Here is a 27192-nt window from a genome sequence, read left to right as displayed (position 1 = left end):
TTATAGCATAACTCTTGTGCAGGCTGGGATGTGAGATAGTATAAAATATGCAGTCCCGGGGGGCAAGGAGCTGGTGGGGTGGTGCCTTCAGTCCGTGTCCACACTGGGCCCAGAAGAGCCCTCAGGCCCGCAGGCTGGCTCTGTGCCTCCATGACCAGCTCCCCAGGCTCTGGCTTTTAAACTTTAACGAGCCCCAGATCAGTTTCCAGCCGAGAGTCTTTAAAGTTTCAGGAGATGAGAGAAAGGAGGCAGTCCTGGAGACAGATGGGTTTTCTTTCTTCCCCTGTGTCTCTGTGCCTGGTAGAGCCACCTGGAGCCAGGGCTGTGGGTGCCGTGACACCAGAGGCCTGGCACTCCTTAGGGATCTTGGACCTCAGCTGGACATCTCCAGTCTGTTAATGAGGGGCCAGCAACCTCCAGTGGAGTTAGAAACTCTATTCCCGCCCTGCTCTCTTACCTTTACCCCTGACCTGGGCAGGTGAGCACCACCCCCCACCCGCCCCCTCAACAGGTGAGAGGAAAGGTGCTCAGACCAGGCACTGGACTTGAGGTGCCCGTTGTGCTTCACTTTCTCTCCTCAAGCATATGTGGTCTGGCCTCAGTGCTCGAGGATCCCTGGAGCTGCAGAAACACAGGCCGTGGAGGAAAGTATCAGGCCCAGAACTTAGTGGTGGGTCCTACACCAAATACAGACCCCTCTCACTTGTTATTAAAGAGAGGCTGGGCAGTGGCACTGGGCAGCTGGAGCTGTTCTCTGAGGCTTTAGTATAACAACTGCCTCCCTATCTCTCAGCCTGGCTCCCTGAAGGCAGCTACTTGTTACTTCTGACCTGTGTCTAGAATCCTCTGTCTTGGGACAGCTGAACAATGCCTGCAAGTTTACCTCCTCCATGGGAAGTAGGGGTAAATCCCACCTTTGGTCTCCTCTGCATCGCCTGGGCCATTTAATCTCATCCTTTGAGTTTCCTGTCATCTAACCCTGGCTTTCTGAGAATCCCCTCCAGCCTCTCCTTGATGCCCCCTTCCTAGTTTTGGACTCTTCTAGATTGCCTCGGGCCTGGTACTGGACCAGAGAAGTGTTAAGTCTGAAGGCAGAGGCCTGACAACCAGAGCAAATGGAGTTCCCTTGTGGGTCTCCAGTCTTCATTCATTCAACATACTATATGGTGAACATGCTATACACCAAGTATATCCAGGAATTTAGTGGCAAACCAAACAGATCAGACCCTGTTGTCATGAGTTTACATCCTGAGGGGGAGGCAAGCATAAGATACCAGATGGTGTTTGTGTGTTATGAAGACAGGATGATGTGATGGGAGTTGTCTGGCCTTCTATATTTGGACCTTCTGTGTGTGGAGCTGGACTGTGGGTGCGTGTGTATGATCTGGTCCTTGGTTGGGTAGACTGTGAGCCCCTCAGGGCAGGGCACCTGACAAGGGTCATTAAATCCATGTTGAGTGTGTGTGTGTGTGTGTGCGTCTGTACATGCACCTGAGGTATGTGTCTGTGCCTCTGAGTGTGAGACTGTGTGTGTTTCTGTGTCTGGCATTACTCTGTGTGTGTGAGTCACACCCCCTCACTGCAGCAGAGTTGTCTCTGATCCAATTATGTCTCCTCAGCTGTCTTCCAGTGGCTTCCGCCCCCCCAGCTCAGCTCTGGCTCTGCCTCGGTCTTCCCCTCCCTGCTTCCCTGCAGCCTCCTGTCTTTGCCTCTGGGCCTGTCTCTGGGTCTCAGAGTCTCCCCTTAGGGTGTTTTCTATCCCTGTCTGTGATGGTTCTACCTCTACCTGTATGTCTCTACTTGTCCCTTTTCTTCCCCACCTGCCTTTTTTTTTTTCCTGTCTCAGTTATTTATTCGTTCAGCAAACCTCTTCTCATGCATCCCACCCACTCTACCAGCCTCTGGCTGGTGCTTGGGGCCTGGGGATGGATCACACCTGAGTCCTGCTCTGAAGGCCTAGTGGAGAGACTGGGGAAGATGGTGACAGCCTTCCGTGACTCCTCAGGCCACGAGAGGCGTGGGTGACAGCGTGGTGGGGGGCAGGAGTATCTGGGTAAGACCTGGGGGCCCAACAGGAGTTAGGGGGCAGGCTGAGAAGGTCTTGGTGGGTGCGGACTAAGGGTGAGGAAAGAGTGGAGGCTGAGCCAGAGTGGGGAGGACGTTTTAGGATTTGATCTTGAAGGCAGGGAGAAGCAGCAGAGGCTTTCAGGCTGGGCAGTGTCATCATCACTGGGTTTTATTTTTTATTTTATTTGGCTGCACCACGTGGCTTGTGGGATCTTAGTTCCCTCACCAGGGATCGACCCTAGGTCCTTAGCAGTGAAAGCACAGAGTCCTAACCCAATGGACCACCAGGGAATTCCCGTCACTGGGTTTTAGAAAGCTCCTGGCCGCAGGTGACAGCTTGACCTGGAAGTCCGGAAACCAGTGATGAAGGTGCGGCAGCAGTGGTCCAAGCAAGGATGGTGAGGCCTGCCTGAGTCTGGCAAAGGGAGGTTGTTGGGAAGGTCATGGCCAAGCGGAATCCCAGGTTCCAGGCACAGGAGGGGAGCAGAGGCGGGTGGGCGTTGGGCTTGGGTAATACAATAGTGGACATGGTTAGGGTGAGCTTTGTGGGCTGTGCAGGGGGTGGTGCCCAGGAAGCCGTTGAAGATGCAGTCCAGAGCTTACTAGAGAGCTTTGGGAGCATGAGACCACTGGCAGCCCCTGAACTCCTGGGAAGTGTTTATCCAATTTGTCTCTGTCTACTTGTCTGGGTGTCAGCCCTGGCCCCTGTCTTGTCTCACTGATCTCCCCGACTGTCTTTTCTTTCAGATCCACCCACTCTGTTCTTTCTCAGGTCTCCCTCCTCTGTCGGGCTCCCCCACCTCCCCCAGGGCTGGAACAAAGTGGCGGGAGCTCCAGACCAGGAGGTCAGCTTCTCAGAGGTCAGAGCAGGGTGTGCCTCAGATGCCGAGGCCTGGGGGGTGGGGGCAGGGGTCCAGGGAGGCTGCTGGAGACTAGGAGGAGGGCAGGGGGATGGGAGCAGAGTAGGGCTGAGTCACTCAGCCCTGGTAGAGAGCAGCAGAGGGGCCTAGCTTGGCCTGGCCTAGCAGCCTCTGGGAGCTGTGTTTCGGGTAGACATGCAGTACCTCCACCTCCCACCAGTCTCAGGAGGGCCACACTTTTGTAGAGAAGATGGGTTGAGGTTGTCTGGTGCCAGATGCTCTTCCCTTCAGAAGAGGCTTGTCTAGTCATTTTGCAGATGAGAACTATGAGCCAGGAGCTGGGGAAAGGAGACCTTGTGAGGGGCCCACACCAAACCTGCTGCGTGCTTCCAGCTCCCCTTACTCCAGGCAGAGCTGCCTCTAGCCCAGTCCCTAGTGGGGACTCCCCAGGGACAGGCCTTATCTGGCCAAGTCCTAGCCCACCTGGGATTCCTTGAGTCCTTGACAGAGCAGAGCCTAAATCTTAAAGAACAACTTTAGCAGTCGACTTCGGGTCACACTGGGTTCCTGAATGGTTCTTCACTTTTCTCAGCCACCATTTACAAATGGGCCCAATCTTCCCTCTTCCTGGGTAGTTGAGAGGATGAAATTAGGAGAATTTGCAAGGCCCCAGCACAGCACCTGGCACAGAGCTGGCATGCTGTTAACGTTTGCTGAATGGATGAATGAATGAACAGTCTGAGGTACCCAAGGGAGAGCTCCATTTCCTCCCACTTCCATCCTTCTTCACTCGGGTTACCTTGTGGAACCACATGAGCTCTGTCCTTCCCCCAGCCAGTCCAGGCCCTTTCCAGTCCAGCACCTCTGCCAGGAGCCTCTTCCCTGACCTTACACATGGGTGCCATCTGCTGTACATTCTGTAAGAATCTGCTTTGGGGTGCCCCTCCCTGTACCTGCATCCCCCTACTTTTCTCTGTCCCTGCCCCGAGCCCACAGGTTTCATGCCTGTGTCCTGGCTGAGAATGGAAGGACTCTTGAGTCCCCTCTGGCCCCACTCTCAGCATGGCCATACTACACAGAGCATTCCCTGGGCAGCCTCAGGCCCATCTCAGCTGAGTCCAGGCTCCCAGGTCCAGGGAACCAGGCCCCTGAGATTCTGGACCACACTCTTAACCTAGGGGAAAAAAATATAGTTTCTTTATCTTGTATAAACTCTCTTGTACCAACAGTAACAAGAACCCCAAAATGAGGCACAGCCAGCCTCAATTCCCGAGTAAAACTTTTCCCTGTTTTCCTTCCAGCTCTCATTCAAGGGTGTAGATAATTTATATACAATCGAGCCTGTGGCATAGATACAAGTTTGTGTCCTCTTTTGTTCATTTAACATTGCATCTGTGGAAATTTCTTGCATTGCTACAGAATTATTAATTCAGGAACACTTCCGGCAGCTGCTGCCTGCCAGGCCTCTTCTGGGTTCTGCGGGGCCCCTGCCCGCGCCCGTATCCAGAGGGAGCCCACTGTCCTTCCTCAGCAGCGGGGCGATAATCTTCAAGGTGATGTATCATTCTTAACTGAACCAGGCCCTGCTGTTGGTGGTGTTCCAGATTGTCCTCCAATATATTTTGCTAATTACAAATGCAATATTATTGTCATGAATATTGTAACAGAACTTTTTTTCTTATTTCATATTACCCCCACCCCCCCCACCCCCCCCCACCCCCGTGTAAAAATTTTGGTTCCTGGAGGTCCAGAAACTGAGTTAAAAGATACATTTTTAGGATTTTAAAGATATTTGCCAAATTGCTTTTCCGAATAGTGGAACCAGCTTTTGCTGTCACTAACTGGGTAACAGTTTTACCATATCCTCATGAGCAGTGGGCACTTTATATATTTTTGCTAATTTACTAAGTGTAAATTGATGTTTCAGTACAGATTTAATTTACCTTTTTTTAAAATCAGAGTTATTAAAGGTCTTACAGAAAGCCCCAGAATCTCCCTTAACTAGTCTCTGCCCCCTCTCCCCACTTACACTCCATTTTATAAGAGGATGAGGGCAGAAACAGAAGTCAGCCTCACGTGCCGTGGAGAGTTTGATGAGCGTCCCGGAGGTTTTCACAACGACCCTTCCTGCTTTCTCCACAGAGCCCTGAGAGCCACCAGCCACGGCCCAGAGCTCTAAAAGTCGAGGAGCTCACATGGACTTGGCGTCTTTGGTGGCTCACCTGTCCCTCTTTCCACTCAGGCAATGTTTCTTTACTAAACTGCGCCAGGCACTGGGGACGCCAAGATGAACAAGGGGCCAAGATGAATCGATGCATCACAGCGTTGCTGACGAAGGGAGCCGGTGGGATGGAGGAGCAGGCCCCAAGACCAACCTGCAGAGTGTAGGGACAGGGTAGGCTGCCTGGGCAGGGCACAGCCGGGCTCAGGCATGAGGACAAAATAGCGAAGACCCAGCGAGTGGCGGTCTTGGGAAAGCAGGCCTCAGCAGACCTCTCTCCTCTGCACACCTCCACCTCTGCTTCCCTGATCCCTGTGTCAGAGCCCTGGAGCTGCTCTTGAGATTTGGGATGGCCGTGAGGAGAAGGCCTCGCGGTCTCCATTCTGAGGCCCCAGAGGCAAGGGCAGGTGCTCTAGCAGCTGGGCTTCTTGTTGGCCCTGTGGGGCCTCTGGGAGGGGCAGTGGAGGGCCCGAAGTCAGCGAGCAGGTGGTGAGTGGCCCCGGGGAGGAGGACCGGGAACAGAACCAGGGCAGAGGGGCTGCCAGCGCTGAGCCTCTCATGTGCCGTGTGCCCTGGGTCAGTCTCTGCATCCTTCAGCGCCTGGACTGACATGGTGACGGCAGTGCCTGGTGGTGGGCTGTGAGGGTGGGACCTGTGGACCTGGGCAGGGTCCTCCCACCCCCTCCCTGTCCTTCCAGCCTGTGGAGGGATCTGGGGTATTCTTGTTGTTTTCAGCTTTGTTCCTATTCCTTTATCCTGCCTTTTGGTGTTAGCAGGCAGGGCCTGAGAAGTCAGGGAAAACTGTGGGGGCCTAAGGCTGGAGGCAGGGCAGCTGCCACCGGGGGCTTGGTGTGTAAGTCTCCTTTAATCCTCACAGCTTTACTCTGAGGGGAGGATTATCCCTGTTTGACAGATGAAGATACTGGGACTCAGAACTGAAGTCCTTTGCCCAGACCAAGGCCACACAGGCAGGAAGTGGCAGGGCAGAGGCCTGTCTGATCAGACAGCCTGGAATTGCTATGAGTGTGAGCCTGGGAGGGAAATGCGATGGTTCCAGTCTTCTCAGAGGAGACTTCCAAGTGCAGAGCTCCAGGGCTGGGCTTCAGAAAAGCATGGCCTTGCCTTTCAGCCCAGTGAGGGCCAAGGATGGAGTCAGGAATTTGGTTCAGAGGAAGAATTGCTGAGCTTTGCCTCCTTGGTCAGCAAGTCCTTCTGAACACAGTGAGCACTTCATAATAACCACCAATTAACTAAGGCAGTCTCCAGTTGCCAGCATGTTTGTTTTTGCTGGGTCAGTCCTGCCTCTTGAGCGGGGAGCGAAAAGTCCTGATGCTTTCGGATCAGGCGCTCCCAGGCTCTGGTTCGCTCCACCACTCTTAGCTTTGTGGCTGTGGTCAGTCATTGTGCCTCTGAGCCTCACTTTCGTCATCTTTAAAATGGGGTTGATGATATCCATCAGATTGGGAGAGTAAGAGACAGTGTCTACCCAGGATGCACCTTGGCACCCCTGACAGCTGGCAGAGGTGGTTTGACCTAAATTTCAGCCCCTGTGGGGTCCAGGGTCTGGTGCTGCTGTCTCCTTTATGGGATGATGAATTGGTGATTTAGAGTACTTGGTAGTGGTTGTTGAGATCTATTATTTCGGGCTATGATTGATTTGATAGCTAGTGCTCCACCCTGGTCAGGAGTGCTACTTCTGTGTTAAATATGGTTCTTTTGGGAAAAGGTGATGTGCTTAATAGTTGTTCTTCATCAAAACTGCTAAAATGCAACATGGTGAGAAGCCAGCACAGCCTGAGGGAGGTTTCAGAGCCCAAATGGACCCCTTCCCCTTCCCTGGGCCTCAGTTTCCCTGGTGGTAACCTGAAGAGGAATGGTGGAAGAGGTTATCTCTGGAGTCCCTAGGACTCTGGGATAATCTGTATGCCTCATACATTCCACGGGCAAGCATATCGGAGACCTGCTGTGTGAGGTCTCAGTGTCTGAGCCAGACTGGGATCCATCTGCCCACGTCTCAGTTTCCTTGTTACTGCCCTGGCCATTGACCCTCAAGGTCACACCACAGCCCCATGGACATGACCTGACTTCTTTCCTTCTGTCTCAGGTCAGCCATCTCCCTGGGTCCTGGGAGATACTGCAGCTCCTCCCCCCTACACTTCCCTCCTCCTCTGGACCATCTGCCAAAGAAGCACAGGGCTAGGGGTGGGAGAGAGGAGCAGGCGAGAGTGAGACACCGGGACGGCCCTGGATCTTGCTCTGTACTGATTTATTTAAGCCTCTGGGCCTTTGCACCCACCAGTCTCACTGCTGGAAATGCCTTCTCTCCCCTTTCAGCAATTCAGCTCTGTTTAGCTGTTTACCCGTCCCTGCTGCCCAGTTGCAGACCTGGCATGTGGCAGAATACTCCAGAAGGTGGTGAATGGATGGATGGAAGGGCAGGGCCAGGTGAGGCAAGAAGGGCACCTGGGGCCCAGAATATAGACAGATACATGCACATGTGTGTGGTCCTGGCCTTGTGGAAGGGTGCACGGCTGCTCGTGGAAGCCTGCCTAAGTAATAACAGCTACTGTTTTGGGGGATACCTGCCACGTGCCAGGCATATTGCATACATCGAAGTGAAAGTGAAAGTGTTAGTCGCTCAGTTGTGTCCCACTCTTTGCAACCCCATGGACTGTAGCCTACTGCAGCGCCACCATTGCAGCCTGGGTTCTCACCTTCCCAAAGGAGCCTACTGGTCTCCTTTTTCCATGGAATTCTGCGGGAAAGAATAATGGAGTGGGTTGCCATTCGCTTCTCTAGGAGATCTTTCCAACCCAGGGGTTGAACCCTGATCTCCTGCATCGCAGGTAGATTTTCTACTGTTTGAGCTATCAGGGAGCTCATTTTTGTCTCACATGTTATCTCATTTAATTTGATCACAACATCCCCACGAGATAGGTATTTTTATTATCCCCGTTTTTCATACAAGGAAACAAAGACTCAAACTAACTAAATCTTGTGCCTAAGGAGAAGAGTAGAAATTGGAACCTGGGATTGCCAGACTCAAAGCGTGCAGGAGTCACCCTGATGGCCTTCCTTGCTTGTCCATTCCCTCTGACCATGGCTCTGTGGGGGTTCTGGCCAATCTCAGTTCCCTACGTCAAGGAGTCTGGTGAGAGTGGAGTGTAGCGGGTACCGAGTCTAAAAATTTCTTTGGTGTCACCTGCTCCCTCTGGGCCTCAGTTTTCTCAGCTGTAAAATGGCTGCATGTGAGACTTCCTGCAGTAAACCAGGCCTTAAGAGCTTTGCAGCCAAGCATGGCTTGCTCCCTGGCTGAGCAGCTCCGGCACTGCCTCCGGTTCAGTTATGGTTTCCAGGAGGCGCTCCCAGGTGTCCAGCCAAAGTGACTGACTTGCCCGGGGCCCAATGGCTGTGGATTCTGGTCACAGCCCTGCCCACCAGGTGCTCTCTGATGACTCACCTCTGCCCCCACCCATCCCTCCAGAAGTCTCTTAGAATTACTTTGCCCATGTGGCGGCTGCAGCTGCACACAGGAACGATGCAGGACGTAACTGACCTCTCTTGGCTCAGCCACGCAGCCTCCTGGGGGCTGTGGAAAGAGGCAGGCCCAGAGCCAGGCTGGTCACCTGGACTGCCTCGGTCTCCTTACCTGCAGCGCCACCACCACAGCCTGGGTTCTCACCTTCGCAGCAGGCCCTGCAGCCGACCTTCCTCCCTAGGAATCTACCATGAGCTTGGGAAACCTTTGAAGTTTCCTTCTTTATCTTAAAGATAAAATATCACACAGAGTTTATGCTCAGCTTGGTGCCTGTTCTGTCGTGCTCTGCGTGCTCCTCCCGCTGCCTGCTGTCTCAGAGCGAGGCCCCGGGTCCTGAACGACAGCGATCCCGAGGGACAAGAGGCAGTGTGGGCCTCTCAGTGTGCCCCCAGCCATGGGCGCAGCTGGCCCTGGGGGCACTGAGGCTGGCTTGAGGGAGGAGGACTTCCCAGGTGGACTCTAACCTACAAAGCATAATTCTGTTGTCACTCCCTCTTCATAAACTCATGGCCTGGGACAACACATTTGAGGACTTGCAAAGCCAAACCAGCTTTCAAACTTGGTTTAGAGAAGTTCTGGTTTCCTGAGAAGTCACACGTGAGTGCTCCTTGTGGGTTAAGAGTATTGGAAGATCTGGTTTTAAGTTTTGCTGCTTTCTTGCTCTATGATTTGGGCAGGTTACTTCCTCTCCCGAGCCTCAGCTTTCTGTTTTGCAGCACAGCAGAGAAGTTGGGGGTGAAGGGTGAGTGTGTGTGTTGACCGTCCGGTGCAGCACCTGGACCTACGTGCCGCCACACAGCAGTCACTTGCCTGGGTGCTCCTGAGGATGCAGATCCGGCCTCTGCATCTTATCCGTCCCATCCCTCTCATCGCTCTGCTTACTCACTCATTTATTCACTCGCTTGTGTTCCATTCGTCTCTCTCAGTCTGATATAGTTCCTGAGTTTTTCCTTGACTTTTGTGACCCTGACACTTAGAGGCCAGATATTTTGTAAAAAGCCCCTCATTTAGGGTTTGTCTGGTCCTCCTCATGATTAGATTTAGATCATGCATCTTTGGCAGAAATATCACATAAGTGCTGTCTGTATTCTTTTCATTGCATCCTGTCAGGAAGCATCAGGAGTCACAACTTGCCCTGTCACTGACGTTCCCTTTGATCACTTGATGAAGGTGGTATCTGCCAGGCAAAGTGAAGTTACTGATTTGATGGGAAGGTACTTTGAAGCTATGTAAATACCCTATTCCTCATTAAACATTCAATGTATTTATTTATTCATACCTGTATATACTTTGGTTTCCTATTTTAATCAGTGGAATATAATCTGTTACGATCATTATTTACCTTAATACGTGAGTTGGCCCAGCTTTCACCCATGGTAGGGGACCAACTGTCTTTGTTTGCCTGGGACTGAGAGGTTTCCCGGGATAAGAACTTTCAGTGCTAAACTGGCAAACGCTGATGAGTTGGTCACGGAACCAGTTGGGAGCCCTTCACACCGGCTCCTGTGTCTGCTAGGCAAGGTCCCTATCATTCTGTGAGTACACGGTCTTTACTCTCTGGCACAATAAGATGTTCCAGGCTCCTCCTGTGCTTACTCCCACCAGTCCCAGGATCACACATTTCTCCAAGAAGACCTGGAAGCAGGACCTTTTGAGTATTAGGCTGCAGCACAGGGCACTAGAGCAGATGGAGCTCATGCAGCTGACCTGCAGGCCACTCTGGCGCTCTGCCAGGGCCTCTTGCTGCATGCCTGCTTTTCACACTGAGCTTCTCTGTGAAGCCCGACTCCCCGCATCTCACCCCACACAGCTGACCACCTCCTCTGTGTCCCCTTGGACGGTCTGGGCACCTCCCCATTTCCACACTAGTCTCCTCTCTCAACTGGAAGCCTCTGAAGGACAGGCCTCATATTTGTCTCTGACTCTTCTGTGCTCTGCACAGAGCTGAAGCTGGTGAAATGACTGAATCTAGTCACATACCTTCTTGTGGAGTAGAAAAGCAAACAGGGTGGGGAGGGAGGGAGTCTTTTCAGTCTGAAGCTGTTCGTCAATTTCAGTTTTCTTCCTTTTTTTTTTTTTTAAATTATTTATTTATTTGGCTGTGCTGGGTCTTAGTTGTGGCATGCAGGCTCTTGAGTCTTCATTTTGGCACGTGGGATCTAGTTCCTTGACCAGGGATCAAATTGAGGCCCCTCTGCATTGGAAGCACAGATTCTTAGCCACTGGACTGCCAAGGAAGTCCCAAACTTCGGTTTTCATGACTAAAATGAGGCTAATACCTCAAAGTGATAGTGTGTAGAAAGCACTTAGGATAGTACCTGGCAGGTGGTGAGCACACCTCTTAGGATATCTGGGGAATCTTTTTATTTAATTCTTTTCATTACTGAAGAGGCAGTACTATATACTTTAGAAAATTAGAAATATAGACAGCAAAAAGAAAAAACTATCATATGCTCATCATTTACAGATTGCCGCTGTTAATACCTTAGCTTCCCAGGCCTTTTCTGTGCATAGATTTTTTCCACCCCCCCAAAGTGAAATTATGTCATGCATCCACTCTGTAACTTGCTTTTTCTTCAGGCAGCAATATCCACAATTTTGTTTCAGTAAATTTTCAGCACATCTAATTAATATTCAGATCATGTTCACATTTCTCCAGTTGTCCCAAATGTGTCCTTTTTGCTGTTGGGTCCAAGCCAGTATGCAATCCAGGACCGTACTTTCTATCTGGTTATTTGTTCTATAAATCTCAGTTCCTTCTTTATGACATTGATGTGTAGAAAGACTAGACCAGCAGCCCTGCAGAATGTCTCATCATCTGGCTTTGTCTTGTATTCTTGTGGTGACACTTAACTTGTTCCTCTGTCTGTTGTATTTTTGTTAGGTGAGGCATATCCAGGGCTTGATGAGTTCACTGGTGCCTAGAATACTCAATGGGTAGTGTCCTTCCTTGTCCTTTCATCACCATTAGTGGGGCCAAGGCCTAACAAGATTAGTGGGAAGGCGATGTGACCCGTCCCTCATATGGTTGCATGTATTTACTCTTTAGTAGAAAGTAGTATGTCTAAACACCCAGTTCTGGGAAACCTTTTTAAGCTACACAATAGAACTCCACCATTTGCTGAGGGGAACTTGATCCTGGGGTTTGGGCTTTCAGGTGAAAAAAAAAATCACAGAACAAGGATATGGACTGAGTTTCATCTTGCTAAGTGTAAATCTAATGAAACCTGGTTCTGTTTTTATTTGCTTTCCAGACGTGTGATCTAGGTGAAGTCCCAGCTTTTTTTTTTTTTTTTTTTCACTTTTTGACCACACCCTGTGGCATGTGGGATCTTAGTTCCCCACCAAGGATAGAACTCGTCCCCTTGTATTGGAAGGTGGAGTCTTAACCACTGGACCACCAGGGAAGTCCCAGCCCCAGCTTTGCTGCTTATCAACTGGGTGACTGTGAGCAAGTTCCTTAACCTCTCTGAGCCTTAAGTTCCTCTTTGGATTTCTTATCTGGCAGGGTTATTGTGTGGGTTAAATTTTTTTTTTTTAAAGTTTCCTCTGCTCTTTTCTCCCTAGCTGGAAAACTCTTTGAGAACAAGGCTAATAAGTAATAAGAATTCAAAGATGTTTGTTGGGTGAATTCCTTGGTGGTCCAGTGGTTAGGACTCTGTGTTCCACTGAAAGGGGGGCACGGGTTTGATCTGTGGTAGGGGAACTAAGATCCCACATGCCACATGGTGTGGTCAAAAGTAAAACAAAAACAAAGATTTTGTTGGATGGTGTAAAAAAAGAAAGGAGGGTAAATGGTATGGCCAGGTGATAAGTACCATGGGGGAAAGACATCCATTTAGGCATTCGTTTGTTCATTTGTGCTTTCATTTCATTTAACATGTACTCACGCCAGGCTCTGTACTGAATCGACTAAGCCTCTGCCCATGAAATTCAGGGGCCTGGAGGGCACAGATAAAGAGGAGGAGAGCACAGTGTATAGGAGTCCAGAAGGTCGGCTGGGTAATTCAGGAAGACTTCCTGGAGGAGGAGACCAGGACGAATGGGGAGATTTGGTGGGGGCTGAGATGGGGGAGATAGTGTCTAGATGCAGAGGCTGACTTTGTCTGGCACATGTGGCTTCTGGGAGGGCTGCATGGGGCTCATGGCAAGAGGTGAGACCATGTTCAGAGGTCGCTGTTCCTCCCTGTCCTCCTTCTCCTCCTCCCCCTGCCCCCTTTGCCTGCATGCCTTCCTATCCCCTGATTAGTGCTTTGAGCCGTGTGTGACCCTGACAACCCATGTGTCTGTCTGCAGTGTCGGATGGAGTGCCGCGATGTGCCAGCAGAGACACTCTACGATGTCCTACATGACATTGAATACAGAAAGAAGTGGGACAGCAACGTCATTGAAACTTTCGACATTGCTCGCTTGACAGTCAACGCTGATGTGGGCTATTATTCTTGTGAGCAGATGCAAGCACGCCAATCCCAGCCCCCTCCACCTCTACCCAGGCCTCCAGCCCAGCCTCTTCCTACCCGCTTCCCTCCTCACAGTCACTCCCGGGGCCAGGCTGCTCAGAGACCTGAGTGTAGAGATGTAGGGCTGCCTTCCCTGAATCCTTGTCTGCTCCCAGACACTTGAGCATATAGAAACGTGTACTCACACACACACATGCACTCCCATGTTCATGCATGCACATTCCATGTGCATGGACAAACACACTTGCACAGAGTCATGTATAAAACCCACAGCCACATGCCACCTACTCACCCACCTACCCACACTTAATGGAGACACAATAATACCACTTTCTTCTCCTACACTCACATTCACATACACAAAAAGATCAGGCCAGCAAGGTGAGGGCTCTGTGAGGTGGTGAGGAGCAGGGGAAGCTGGATGCAGGAAGGCAGAGCGGCTGTTTTGTCTCCTTCCTAGCTCCAGAAATTAGGTCTGGTGGGTGGGGTCCTTGTTTAGATCGGGGGAGCTGGCAGTTAACCAAGCGTCCCTGTGTCTCTGGGCTTTGCCACCCCCTTTCAGGCAGGCAGGCCAGTGGTCTGGCTGAACTGTCCCTTGCCCTCCACAGGGAGGTGTCCAAAGCCCCTGAAGAATCGTGATGTCATCACCCTCCGTTCCTGGCTGCCCATGGGCACTGATTACATCATTATGAACTACTCAGTCAAACATCCTGTGAGTCAACCTGCCTTCCCTGCTGGGTGGGCAGGGGAAGGTACCAGGTAGGACTAGGCCGGCAGGCCTAGCCCAAGGAGAGGCCCCTGGCTGCTACCAAGACTTCTCTGTGACTTCAGTCCAGACGTGAAGCCTCCTGTCCTTGTTTCCTGCCTACAGAGTGAGAATAATGTCTCATCTCCCTGCTGGGGCTTTTAAGCAGACGAGTGTGGACCATCACTCTGGACAAGTGGGTGGGAGGGGCTGGCTGGGGAAAAGGGAACAGGAGTGAGAGGTAGGGTCCCCTGGCCCTCCCTGAGGCTGAGTGTCTTGATCTCCATGGCAGGCAGGACAGGCAAGTGCAGGTGGCCTGGGAAAGGATGAGTGTGTACGTGTGTGTGTGTGTGTATGCACACACCCATGTGTGTGCTTATAAACCCTCACCCCAGACTGGGGTCTTTCTGGAGGGGAACAGAGGAAGTTTAGATGGGTAATGATGACCTAGTCTGACTCCTCTCTTTCTTCTTACCCCAATATCAGGCCTGGCCTGGAGTGGATGCCAGGGCATGTGAACCAATTCTGTGTGTGTGTTTAGTACTCACAAAGACACCACCTTTTCCCACACCTTGAGTCTCACCTCCCTGTGCCTTCCATCCCCAGAAATACCCGCCTCGGAAAGACTTGGTCCGAGCTGTGTCCATCCAGACGGGCTACCTCATCCAGAGCACGGGGCCCAAGAGCTGCGTCATCACCTACCTGGCCCAGGTGGACCCCAAAGGTGAGGGCTTGGCCCTGGAATCCCATCATGGGATCCTTCCCTATACCACGGCGATGGGACTTGATCTAGTTGATCTACTGGGATCCGGAAGGGCCTCTGTTAAGAGGTGTTTTGTATTTTGGGGCGTCTGTACTCAAAACGTTCTTTGAGCCAAAGTTTGAGACTTTACAGTGTTTGGAAAAGCAAGGATCAAGGTGGTAGTCACTGTCCCAAGACGAAGCTTACAGCTCTCTTCCTGGACTCCTACGCCCCCATGCTCTGACTTACTCCCCTCTCACTGGCTGCTCCCCCTCTGTCTTGTTGGCTTCTATCCTGGAGGTCTGGGTTTCCCAGGCCCCAGTCCTTTTTCCCTTGGGAGGGCTCAGCCACTCCCCAGGCTTCTGTGGCTAGGTGACCACATGTCTCTCTGCTGAGATCCAGGTCCCTGTGGCCATTGGCCTCCTTGATGTGTCCCTCAGGATGTCTCTTAGGATCCAAGGCTCAATGTGTCCAATGCTGAACTGTCTCCCTTCCTAATGTGTCCCTTCTCCTGAGTCTCTTCCCTCTAGTCACAGTCACTCGTGCCCAAAACATGGTGGTTGTGGGGGGTCCCCTCTTGTCAGCTCCCAAATCATTATTATTGATTCTACCTCTTAAATAGCTCCTGAATCTGTCATTTCTTTCCACATTCAGCCACCCTGTCTGTCCATACAGATTTTTTCCAAAGGACTTATTTCCTTGTGACTCTCTTCTGCTTAAAATCCTTTTGTGATTTTTCCATTGCCCTCACAGTGAAGTCTAAGCCCCCCTCCCCAGGTTTCCCAGTCCCTTCTCACAGCTTATACCTTACTACTTGTCTAAGCAACCCTTTCCCTCAGCCTAAAACACCTCTCTGCCCTTACTCATCCCTCCAGGGCTGCATCACCTCCTCTATCCCTGATACCCAGAGGAGCTGCTGGCTCCCTGCCTTCTGGGCCCATCCCCCTCTAGCAGAGCACTTGGCACACTGTCGGGCTCCCCCAGACAGTGAGTTCCTCTCTGGGTCCCCAGGGCTGGTCCAGGGTGGGTGTCTCTGAGTGACTGTGGAATGAGTGAGGGAATGAATGAATGACTAGAGGAGGGGTAGGCTCTTGAGCATCTTTGCCTGGGTATCTCCCCAGCACCACTGAGGGTCCACTGGCCCAGGCCCAGAGCTCCCCAGCACCTCACTGAGTGAGTTTTTTGGGTGTCAGAGGCAGAGCAGACACTTGGGGATGAGGCAGGTGGAGAATCGGGCCATAGATTCCAGGTCAGGCCAGGCTGGAAGAGGTCATGCAGCAGCTAGGCTTCCTGTGCCAGGGGGCTTAGAAGGACAGGCAGAGAAGGGGATGAGCATCAGGGCCATTCAAGATAGTGGGACTGGGTATGAGAAAAGGGAGGTAAGTGTGAGTAGAGGGGAGGCAGCAGGCAGAAGCTTGATTGGCCAGGATTTTAACTCATGTGTGGCCTGTGATCACCTTGGACCCTGTGGTTTTCTTTCATGCAGCCCTTGGACTCAGCAGAGGGCAGAGGCAGTCAGGTGGTAGAGGTAGAGGGTGTAACAGAGTTGAGCCTGAGGACCTTGGTCTGAGGTGGAAAGAGGGAGTGAAGTCGATGAAGTCTTACAGGACTTGCCTCACTCTGCCCCCTCCCTATGGAGAAGAGTGTGTTCTCCCTGGAAACCGCAGGTTGGAGTAAGGGAGCTGGTGTGTGTGTTTGTCGGGGGCTGGATCCCTACAGCTGCTGCTTCCTTTTTCTCACTACCCTTTCCTGCCCTCATAGGCTCCTTACCCAAATGGGTAGTGAATAAATCTTCTCAGTTCCTGGCTCCCAAGGTGAGTGACCCTGGGACTTGGCGGGTGTGGAGGTTGGGGCGGAGAGCGTTCTGGGATGCAGGGATGGAGTCCGGGAATGGGAGTCAGGGGGCGGGGCCAGGGCTGAGGGGCGGAGTTACGAAACCCGAGCTGGAGTCAGATCCTGGGAACAGTGGTCTGAGCCGCTGGAGGGCGTGGGAGCAGACGGAGTGAAGGCCTAGTCCTGCTCCCAGCTCACCCCTTATCCGGCGGTGCAACCGGTCCGCAGGCCATGAAGAAGATGTACAAGGCGTGCGTTAAATACCCTGAGTGGAAGCAGAAGCATCAACCACACTTCAAACCGTGGCTACACCCGGAGCAGAGCTCGTTGCCGAGCCTGGCGCTGTCGGAGCTGTCGGTGCAACATGCGGACTCGCTGGAGAACATCGACGAGAGCTCGGTGGCAGAGAGCCGGGAGGATCGCACAGGCAACGCAGGCGGCGAGGGCAGCGATGACGACACTTCGCTCACCTGAGCGCTGCACCACGCCAGGGACCAAGATACGATGGGGCGGAGCCCAGAGGCGGCGGATCCTTCCCCGCTTTCTCCCCTCCCCCACCTCCTGCGCCTCCTGGGGACGCTGGGCTCGGGCCCAGGCTGGCGCTGCGGCCTGGCTGGACACAGCCCCAATAAACGATCCCACAGCCTCATCTGGCTCATCACTATGCCTGCTTCCCACTTGCTCGGGGCACGGGCACCGCCCTAGGCCCCTTTGTTCTACAGTTCATTTTGTTCATTTTATTATTGATCACGGGCTTTTGCTCCTTTAGACATCCCCATGTGAAGCGGGGGTGGTCGTCAACTCCTGTCTGTGGTGTGTTCCTTCTTGTGTTCATTCATTAGTTTACTCTTCATTCATCCGCCTGTCCTTGTTGTGTGTTCATCCTGCCATTCACTCAGGTTCTTAGGCTACCTTTCACTGCTCTAAGAGAAGAAGCAGGTATGGTCAGGGTCAGAGAATGGGGTTCTATTGTAAGACCCGCAGCCTAAGACTCCCTGGGTCCAACCTATGGACTGGGGGTCTGACACGTGCCTGGTGTGACGGAAGGAGGGGCAGAGGTCCTCGAATCTCAGACCACAGGGCTGTAGGCCCAGAGTTTAGGTTGGGGCAGCATTCTCTGGAGGAAGTTTGGGAGTTGAGGGGAATATCATCAGACTCCAATGTAGTGAAGGGACCAGGCCCTGTGAATTGAGTCCTTTCTACCTCAGGCCTGTGCTAACAGAGAAGGTGGAGCCTCCAACCCCTTGCCAAGATGCCAGTCCCCTGGTCCTGTGTTCCCCACGGCAGCTTTGAAGTCTAGAGGGATGCCTGGGCCTCTCCTGTTCTCTGTAGCCTACAGGTGCCCTCTGCTGCCTGAGGGTCACCTCTGCTCTCAGGTCAGGAGGAGGGCCCTGTGCTCCACCCCTCTCCAGTGTTTTTGTACCCCATATGAATTTGGGGCCAGAAGTTCTCCCCAAGATCTGGCCCTGCACTCTCACGGGAAACGACCTACCTTTGCCTTGTCAGGAAGACACTTGGAGTCCACTTTTTCCTGGAAGGGCAGGGTGAATATCCAGTAAGGGTAGGCAGGAGATTCTGTAACTCACTAAGACTTGGCCGGTTTACCCAATATGGCTTTGTAACTTTGGGCAAGCCCTGGAGCTTCTTTGGAGCCTCGTTTCCTAATCTATAACCTGGGGTAATAGTTTTTACCTTCAGGCATTGAGATAGAAGAAAAAGTTTCCCAGCCCTGGGCTTGGCATGTAGTAGGTGCTCAAATTAATGACATCCAATCTCAGCCCTGGACACAGGACCTGGGAATGCCTGTCAAACCCCAGACCCTCATCTGTTGTGTATGCTGGTAGGATGGGTAGAAATCCATTCTCTAGGCCAGGGAAGCTGCCTGGCCGCCGGGATCTCAGGCTGCAGCCTTTAACTAAGGGATCCTTGGACACTGACTTGCATCTTCCCCACCACCCTGCTCCTAAGAGATGTGGGCCCAGGGAGAGAAGTAGGATATTCTCAAAGAATGAAGTGGGTAAGGACTTCCTGGAGGAAGAGGTCAGGAATTTGGGTTTTCCAGCTTCCCAGTGCCCCTTACCGCTCTGGGGGTGGGGCGGTTTGTGACTTGTCCCTCCCAGGGAGAGGGGTGGCAGGAGGCGGAGAGGCTCAGGAGGAGATGGGAGACTCAGAGGGCGGGGCTGGTGGAGGCAGACCTCAGCTTCAGGAGACGTAGACGGATCTGTGAGCAGCGAGATGGACAGGAGAGACCCACAGATCAACGTGTCCGCAGGGCCGGCGAACTCCAGGACCGTGACTGGGCGTGGCCGGGAAGGGGGCGGGTCCTTGCCTCCTTCCCCGCCCTCCCTTCCCCGGGGCGTCACGTGGGGCGGGCGGAAGCGCCCGGCGGGGTGGGCGCGCCCGGCCTGCGGCCGCGAGTTGTCTACGACGGTGTCGTTGGCGGCGCCGGAGCCCCGGCTACGCGCGTGGAGTCTTGGATCAGAACAGGTCAGTGCGGCAGCCGGGGCCTCCCCGTCCGCCGCCCCTTGGCCAGGTGTGGCCCGGAGTTTCCCCATTCCGCGGAAGGGAACGCCGAGGCTGCGCGGCAACTCTGCGCTCGGCACCTACTTCCGCGGGAGTTTCTCTAGGTCACGTCTTCTCTTGACTGGCGCCGGGGATGGAGTCGCCTCCTGAGGATATGCGGTCGGACCAGAGACGGTAGGGAGGAGGGCGAAGCGGCGGGAAAGGGGGCTTCCAGCCCTTAGCCCTTTGGCGTGAAGCCTCCCAGGTTCTAGAGCTAACCCGCTTTCGGGTGCCTTGATTTTCTCATCTGTGAAATGAAGGCTTCCACTTCGTTGACTGCGGAGACCCTTACAGGTCTGCTGGTTCATATGACCTTATGCACTGGACCTGGGGCTCTAGTGATCTTGGGCAGACGACTTCCGGTCTTTGCGCCCCAATTCCCCACAAGTAAATGGGGGCATGCCCTCCCAAGAGCCCCTACCTGGCCCAGTTGCTGGAAAAAGAAGGAGCTGTGTGTGTTCACTGAACGGGGTCAAGCCGGGAGTGGGTTCCTGGGACTGGAGGAAGCAAACTCAGAATGCGACCTGAGGGTGTGGGGTGGGTGTCTGGTCCCAGATCTCCAAGGCTGAGTTTTAGTGCTGGGGAGCTCTGGTCGGCATCTGGTATATGCTCCCCACTACCCCAAGGCTTCTGTCCCGGGAGCCTGCTTTGATTCCCCGGCTTGGTGGGGAGAGCACTATAGTGTTGGACAAATGTATGAAAGTACTCAGGGAAGGATTTGACTGTGCAGCAAGGTCCAGACAGAAACACCCAGAATACCTGTGCTCGGAGAGCAGTGTCTAGGCTGGGAGAGACCTCCCAGCAAGCTCATTACAGGGTAGAAGGAGCCCAGCAGAGTCAGAATACAGGTGCAGACAGGTACTGAGGTGGAATCAGACACTGAGGCGCAGGGAGGAGGAGATGATTGGAATGGGCCTGGGCAGTTAAGTGGTAATTCACAAGGATAAGGACCCTCAGAGGAGGGCAGAGCTTGTGTAAAGGCAGGAACTTGTGTGGTGTGTTTGAGGAATGACAAGGAGATGGAAGTGGCTGGAATGGGTGGCAGAGGTCGGGTGTAGAGAGGACCAGTCCCCCCAGTGCTATGGTTGGCTGAGGATGGTCCAGACGCTGCCTTGGGGATCCCCTCTCCCCGTTTGCTGCTTGCTCATTGGAGTACGGCGGGAGGGGGTGTTCCCAGGCAAGAGTCCTCACAACTGTGAAGTGGAAGTGGACAGATTTCTCCCAGGCTTCCTTGGGGCATTCAGGCCTCTCCAGTCAACCCTAGCCTCACCCCCACCATCTCTCGGACTCCAGTCATGCCTTTCCACGTGTCAAGCCTCAGCTGTTTGTGCAGGTTGCTTGTCTTCCCCACCGCTGCCCGCCCCCACCCTCTCCCACCCCGGCAAGTTTTCTCCCCATCAGACCTCCTGGATCTCCTTAGAACTCTGTGAGAAAGGGGACTGCAGAGCCCAGGACTAACTGGGACCTGGGACAGTCACCAAACTCTGTGTGACTCTGCAAGTTCCCAAACTTTTCCATTTCCCCATCTGCAGGATTGAGTGATAAGACCTGGCCCTAAGCTCCAAAGAGAGAGTTTGCTGGAGCAAGAATTGAGCCTGTCTGAGCCTAAATCCAGCCCCCATCTCCACCAAGGGTGTTTGGGAGACACTCACTGACCCCCAAGGAGAACACTCACCCCCAGGGAGAACCTGGGGAGAAGGAGTCACTTCAGAGGGGTAAGGGGCCTCTGAGAGTCCAAGGGGCTAGGTGTGGACTAGCCCAGTACAAAGCCCTAGGGGAGAAGGGAGTCCCTTCCACTCTCCAGGGGCCCTCTCCCTTCCCCACCCCACTCTTCCTTTGGCTGAGCTCAAAGCCAGCCAGCTGATGCTCAAACAAGTGGCCTCTGTTCCTAGGATAGGGGGAGGGGAGGCAGGCCCCGGGCTGCAGGCCCGTCTGTCCAGCACTGACCCTGGCCCCCCGCCCTTCACTCTGGATCTTAACCCTTGGGGACCTGGGGTGGGTACTGGGTTGCTTGCAGGCGGGTACCTCTTGCCCACCAGCTGTCCCCTCCACCCCACTTTAGGGTTCCCAGGGTTCTGTTGCTGAAGCAGTGGGTGCAGTAGGACATGAATTGGAAATGGAGAAGGAAGGACGGAATGGAGGTGGGAAGGAGGCCATGGACAGTCAGGAATCACTTGGCCCAGAAGCTTTTTTCATAGATAAGGAGACTGAGGTCAGGGGCCAGAGATCAGACCAGGATCACACAGCAAGCCCTGAGCTGGGGTGGGGCAGGAGAGGGGTTCCGAAGTGACTTCTCATCTGGGCCCTCTTGGGGAGAGGAAAGGGAAATGGAGAGAGCTCTACTTGACTTGAATACCTATGGTGTGCCTGACACCGCAAATTTGTTACTTTATTTAACTTTACATCATTCCATGAGACAAGGGTCATCTTCCAGTAACACAGGGAAAGAAACAGCCTCAGAGAGAGCTGAGTAATAGCTTCAGTGAGAATGACCTCAGCAAATGCACATAGCACCTCTGTGGGAACTATTACATATGTTAACCTGTTTCGTCCTCCCAACAAGCTTAGAAGTCAAGGACCATTCTACAGATAAAGAAACTGAGGCACAGAGAGGTTAAATAACTTGCCCAAGATCACAGCAAATAAGTGGTAGAGGCAGGGTCAGGACCCAGGCGTTTGTTTGCCTCTTTTGATCTGATTTCCCCTCCCCCAGCCTGACATCACTCCTTGAGCTCACTCCTTGAGCTCCATCCACGGTTTCTCTCAGTGAGGGGCTTTCTCCTGGGTAGTGGCCAATGTAGTCTCTAGCACAGAGTGTGACCCCAGCCAAGCAGACCTGGCCCTCCCTTAGGAGCAGAATCCAGTCCCTTGGGCCACCCCGTCCCGCATCTCAGTCAGGCTGGACTCTTTTCCCCCTCCACAATCCCGCGTGGCGGGGCATTTCTTGTTTCAGGAAGAGATTCTGCACCAAGGATTTGAACAGCTGGAGGATATGGGGAGGCCCTCAGAGATTCCCTACAAGTGCACTCCCAACAATGTTTGGGGACTCAACACCAATACCCCAGCCCTGATCAGAGAGGATATCTTGTCCACTTAGACTCCCCGCCCCCACCACCCCACTGTCAGGCCCCCAGACCTGTAGATTCTAAGCAGGGTTCTGGGGAGGACAGTCCCAGCCCCTGAAGGCAGATGACCCCAGGTTCAGGGAAGGCCAGCGGTGGAGGGAGGGAGGGCAGTGCATAGCTGGTCTTCCACGTGACCTTCCCGTGGAATTTCTCTGTCTCATCCCTTAGAACTTAGTTCAGAAGGGGAAGAAAGATTCTGTCCCATACACAGGACGTCTGTCCCAGACCATTGGGATAGTCAGAGTCGCAGGGAGGGGATGTGGAGTTAAGTGACCAATTCAATAACAAAATTATTTTTTGGTAGTAATACTAGTAGCAGTAGCTACTGTTTCTTGGACGCTTATTATGTTTCAGTCACCGTGCTAAACATTGTATGTAGTGATTTCATTTAATTCTCAGCAATAGTTTTATGGAGTAGGCACTGTTCTCATTTTACAGATGAAGAAACTGAGGCCTTGAGAAGTTATGTAATTTTCCTGAGATCGTTTATTATATGGAAGAGCTGGGAGTCTGAACTTCTGAAACTTCACAGTGAGAACCCTGAGCACTGGGAGATACTGCAGGCAGGCAAGAGCCAAACCCTGTCCTTCTCTGGAAACTCCTGGATGGGGTGGCAGGCAGGGACTGGAGGGCCACTGGGCAGGTGACTTTGCTGGCGATGTGCTGTGGGGATCGGATGCCAGCTTGCAGGCTGTACTGGGTGCTGTCAAGTTCTAACCCTCAGACGCCCAGCCCTAGGATGAGGGAACTCCTGCTCACTGCCCTTGTCCTGTCCAGTTTGGACAGTGGTTCTCCTGTATAAACTGGACAGGAAAGAGCAGTGGTAGAGTACAGTGGTTCTCCTTTTTACTGATGAGAAAACTGAGGTCAGTAGATGTTAAGTGACTTGCCTAGAATCTTTCAGCTGAGGAAAGGGAGAACTGAGACTCTGAGGCACTCCACCTCCCCACCTGGTCAGGGCCTTCTGGGCCTCTGAAGCTCTGAGCTTCCTTTAAGCACTGCTCACCTGCCTGGTCACAGAGTCCAAGTCTTCCTCTCTGATCAAACCAGGGTCAACTGAAAAAATAGTCACAACCTAGCAATTGAGGGTTCTGTTTTATTTCATGGGAATTTTTAGGACTTCAGGCCTCAGAAACAGCATCTCCAGTGACCCTGAGAAAACTATTCCTAGGAGGCTGGGGGAGGAGTCACAGAAGCTTGCTACAAGGGGCAGGTAGTTTGAACATCAAAAAATTATTGTTAATTAAGGAAAACCAGATATCTCAAATTAAGGAATTTAGCGCTTTTCTGTGTATGGGGACGTGCAAGGAAATACACCATTTCACACTGGAATGGATTCCTCTCCAGGCACCTGGGGCCTGGTACCTGCGGGGTGTCTGAGCCTGAATAAACAAGCCTGGGGAACATGGTTCCAGAGCTAAGAGGCCGAGAAGCAGAGACCAGCTGTGGTCAAGAGTGTGAGGCCCATGGCCAGTGGGGTCCAGAGGAGGATTCAGGGATCAGAAAGCACACCTACCCCACCCTGGGAGGAGGATGTGGCGAAGTCTTCCTCCTCTTCATTGTTGTGAGGGCAGGACCCCGACCTCTCACAGCCGCCCCTCAGGTCACACCTGGAATCTCAGCCGCCCAGGGCCTTTGGCAGAGCCTAGCCCTGCCCTCCCTCCTTCTGGCCAGGCCAGTGCTGGGGTGGGTCAGACCGGAGGATAGGGGAGCAGGAACTTGGGCTGACTATGCACCAGCGCAGATTGTCCCCTCCTCCAGGTGCCTGGGTCTCCTCTGCCGCTTTCCCTGCCCCCGTTGGGGGCACTGCCCTGCCTTTAGCATCCCCTTCTCTCCTTCCCTCCCCTCCTTCTCTTTCCCACCATGATGCTGGGCCAGGGCTCTACCTGTAATGAGGCCTAGAGTCAGGTCCTTGGCCGGTCTATCCCTGGCCTCTGGTTCAGTGAGAGACCTTTGACTGGTCATGGACTCAACTTTCCTGGAACTTCAGGGAAGAAGCAAGAAGCAGCAGCACTGTTTTTTAAATATCTGTATTTATAGAAATATGCTGAGATAAATGTAAGTTTTATGGCAACCCAGATATCTCCTGTTGATTTATGAATATGTTCAGTAGGAACTGTTGTAGAACAGAAAAAAAAGGTAAATCCTTAAAATATTCAATTCTAAAAAAAAGAAGCAGTACCTGGGACTTCCCAGGCTCCCAGGTTCAGACAGCTCAGGACAGAAACCACACATCACGGATGGGGGGTGGGGGTGGGCTTCTCCATTCCCGCACTCCCTCTCCCCACATTGGGCAGCTGGGATTTTAGGAGTCTGAGATTGTGGGCATTGGGAATCAAGGGTTTTATGTGTTGGGGATCCCCAGCTTCCAGTTTTCTTAGATTGGAGAGTCCAAGAGTCTGCAGAGCCTCGAGATGGGCTGAGTGGATCCTGAGTTGAGGCTGAGCCCTGTGCCACACCTTGGCCAGCGGGTGCCAGACGGACAAGGCCTGGAAAATTTCTCAGGGCTGCCTGGGGTGGGGGTGGAGCAGGGGGGAGACAGTGGCCCAGCCACCTCCAGGCCCTGCGTGCCCTTTGTACCCACTGCTCCCAGCAGACACACCCAGGAGACACACACCTCTCAAGAAATCTGAGAACCAGGACCTGGAATGGACTAGGTGGTAGCTGAAGAGATAGCCATCTTAATGGGGGTGGGGGAGAAGACAGACAGCGGCCAGGTCTCCTTTTCATTCCCTGGGGTGGGTGGGGCTGTCCTCCTGGATACCGGACTAGGATTGAGAGAGGCCCAGCTCGGCTCACAGAGCAATGCCTGGGTCACACTACTGGCGTACCAGGCCCTCTTGGGACGTGTGGAATGGCTCAGCAGGCCCAGGTCCAGCTCTGAAGTGTCAGAGCCAGGCTCAAGGGCTCTGCTGGGATGGTGGACAGAGACCTGGGCCCGGGAGGCCCTGAGCCTCCTTGGGAGACAGGGAGACTGGGCCTTGGCTGAGAGCCTTCAGGTAATTCACAGTGCCTCCCGCATCTCCTCCCAGTGCCCATGTGGGCCTGTGGGCACAGCAGTTGGCCTCAAAGAGACCTGGGCATGGAGGCAGGAGCTGCCCCATGGGGTCGAGAGCTGTTCCCTCCCCATGAGGGAAGCGCAAGACTTCCTGGCTGGGTGAGCCCCTTTCTGCTGCGTGTTCCTGTGTGCTCATGGGTGTGTTCTCAGACCCAGATTCTTCCTTGGAGGACTGTGCTTTTGCCTTTGTGTGGGTGCCATCAGCATTCCATGTCCCTGGCTCTGCACCCCTTGGTGTGTGAGCTGGGTGAGCCTTTAGCCCATTTGAATGGGGACCTTCACCCAGTCAGGCTCTGTGTGGTTCTGTGTTTCCAGAGGCTCTAGCATGTTAGGGAGACAGGGAATGGGGACCTTCACCCAGTCAGGCTCTGTGTGGTTCTGTGTTTCCAGAGGCTCTAGCATGTTAGGGCCTCCCTGAGGGGCAGGCTGGGGACTGAGCTTTGCCAGAGGACAGTAAAACAGCTTTGGGCTGGAGTCTCTTGCTTGGTAAAGGGGTCCTGGAGGCCCAGGTCCTACCTTTTCCCTCAGTTCAGTTCAGTTCAGTCGTTCAGTCATGTCTGACTCTTTGTGACCCCATGGATTGCAGCACGCCAGGCCTCCCTGTCCATCACCAACTCCCAGGGTTGACTCAAACTCATGTCCATTAAGTCAGTGATGCCTTTTCCTCAGACTGGGGCTGTTCCTCCTGGTATCTACTTCTTGCTGTAAAGATGGATAGCTGAGTCTAGGGAGGCCAGAGATGCAGGGAGTGTCTCATGGTTCTAGGGGCTCTGTTCCAGGACGTGAACCCAAACACTCATCTGCCTCTACTGCCTGTGACTTGAAAATCCACATTTCTTAGTGTGAGATTGGCCCAGCCACTTGGAGATGGGGGGTTACTCCAGTATTTCTGAGGTCACTTCCCCCTGGTACTTCTTTTCCTGGGAATAGTTCTTTCCAGTTCAGGCTGGGTGGTCTGGGTCCTGTCCTGACTTGTGTGGCCCTGGTTAGGTTCTTGTTCCTTTCTGGGGCTGACTTTCCCCTTCTGGAGTTGGGGAGGATTGGGTTAGGAGGTTCCTAAATGCCTCAGGAGCAGGTGCTTGGGGATGTGGGGCCAGGAAAAAACAGGGCTGGGATCTGACAGGCAGGAACTAGAGTTATAACTGGTGGGTGTGAGCAGAATGGGAGGCACCTGGTCTGGGAGCCTGAAGGCCAGGTTCTAGCCACTGATAGCAGTGTGACATTGGGCACATCATCACTCGCCTGGGTTCCTAACTCTCCACTTGTCAAATCAGGAGATTTCATTCAAGCAGTAGATATTCACTGTCTGCCAACCTTAGGCTGGTAGCTGGGGATGCAGGGAAATCAGACCCTGGTTCTGCCTTCAGGGGACACCTAGCCAAAGCTGGGGTGAGAGAGAGTGTGTGTGTATGTGACACAATGATAGTGACATCTCAGTGTGACCCAGGCTGTGACCATGGGAGTTGGAAACTGCTGCCTGGAGAAGGTGACACTTGAAGGGCGAGGTAGAGGGAACATGGTGAGCGAAGTCCTGGAGATCTAGTGTCCAGCAGTGAGAGTGGAGGGAATGAACTGGAAGGGAGGAGTGAGGGGTGGGAGCCAGAGGGTGGGGGCCCTTTAAGCCCCACTGGGAAATGGGGAGCCATGGAAGGAACAGGCAGGCAGGCAGGAGAGGCAGGTGTTGAGCTCAGAGACTTCTGGAAGTCTAGGGCAGTTCAGACCTGCTCCAGGGAACCGTCAGTGGTGTCTGAGAGTCAGGACTTCCCCTGTGTGGGTGAGGGCCCCTCAGCAGTGTTTTTCTGGCTGGCCCAGTAGAAGTGGCTGGAGCAACCTCAAAGGTGGAGAGAAGGGGCAGGCCCAGCCACGGAGGGTGCCAAGGCATCTCAGAGTTAAATCTTTCACTCCTTGAGCTCCGGACTCGAACCTTGAACTTTGACACCTGCCTCTTCCAGCCATCCCTTACCCTACCCATGTCACGGGC

At 53.3% G+C, this 27192-nt stretch overlaps 2 protein-coding genes across 8 annotated transcripts in view; both read left to right on the top strand.

The window, feature by feature from the left end:
* STARD10 (StAR related lipid transfer domain containing 10) overlaps window positions 1-17115 on the top strand; it is a 46464-nt gene extending 29349 nt beyond the window's left edge. For all 4 annotated transcript variants that reach the window (XM_043906579.1, XM_043906585.1, XM_043906564.1 and 1 more), the window contains exons 3-7: window positions 12983-13130; window positions 13755-13858; window positions 14498-14615; window positions 16395-16447; window positions 16695-17115. In XM_043906579.1, coding sequence (XP_043762514.1) covers window positions 12983-13130; window positions 13755-13858; window positions 14498-14615; window positions 16395-16447; window positions 16695-16940 — 669 coding nt within the window. In that variant the 3' untranslated portion in view covers window positions 16941-17115. The remainder of the gene's footprint in view (window positions 1-12982; window positions 13131-13754; window positions 13859-14497; window positions 14616-16394; window positions 16448-16694) is intronic.
* Window positions 17116-18806: 1691 nt separating this feature from the next.
* The window catches only part of ARAP1 (ArfGAP with RhoGAP domain, ankyrin repeat and PH domain 1), a 61496-nt gene continuing 53110 nt past the window's right edge, over window positions 18807-27192 (top strand). The window contains exon 1 of one of the 4 annotated variants that reach the window (XM_043906516.1): window positions 18807-18953. The gene's annotated coding sequence lies outside the window, so the exon portion shown is untranslated. Of the gene's footprint in view, window positions 18954-18986; window positions 19164-27192 lie in introns of those variants that run through there. The other 3 variants (XM_043906544.1, XM_043906509.1, XM_043906533.1) reach the window with 3 other exon arrangements.

This window comes from Cervus elaphus, chromosome 1 (genome assembly GCF_910594005.1).
Source record: "Cervus elaphus chromosome 1, mCerEla1.1, whole genome shotgun sequence".
NCBI classification, from domain to species: domain Eukaryota; kingdom Metazoa; phylum Chordata; class Mammalia; order Artiodactyla; family Cervidae; genus Cervus; species Cervus elaphus.
The sequence above is the reverse complement of the archived record's forward strand: the minus strand, read 5'-3'. Positions and strand labels throughout refer to the sequence as shown.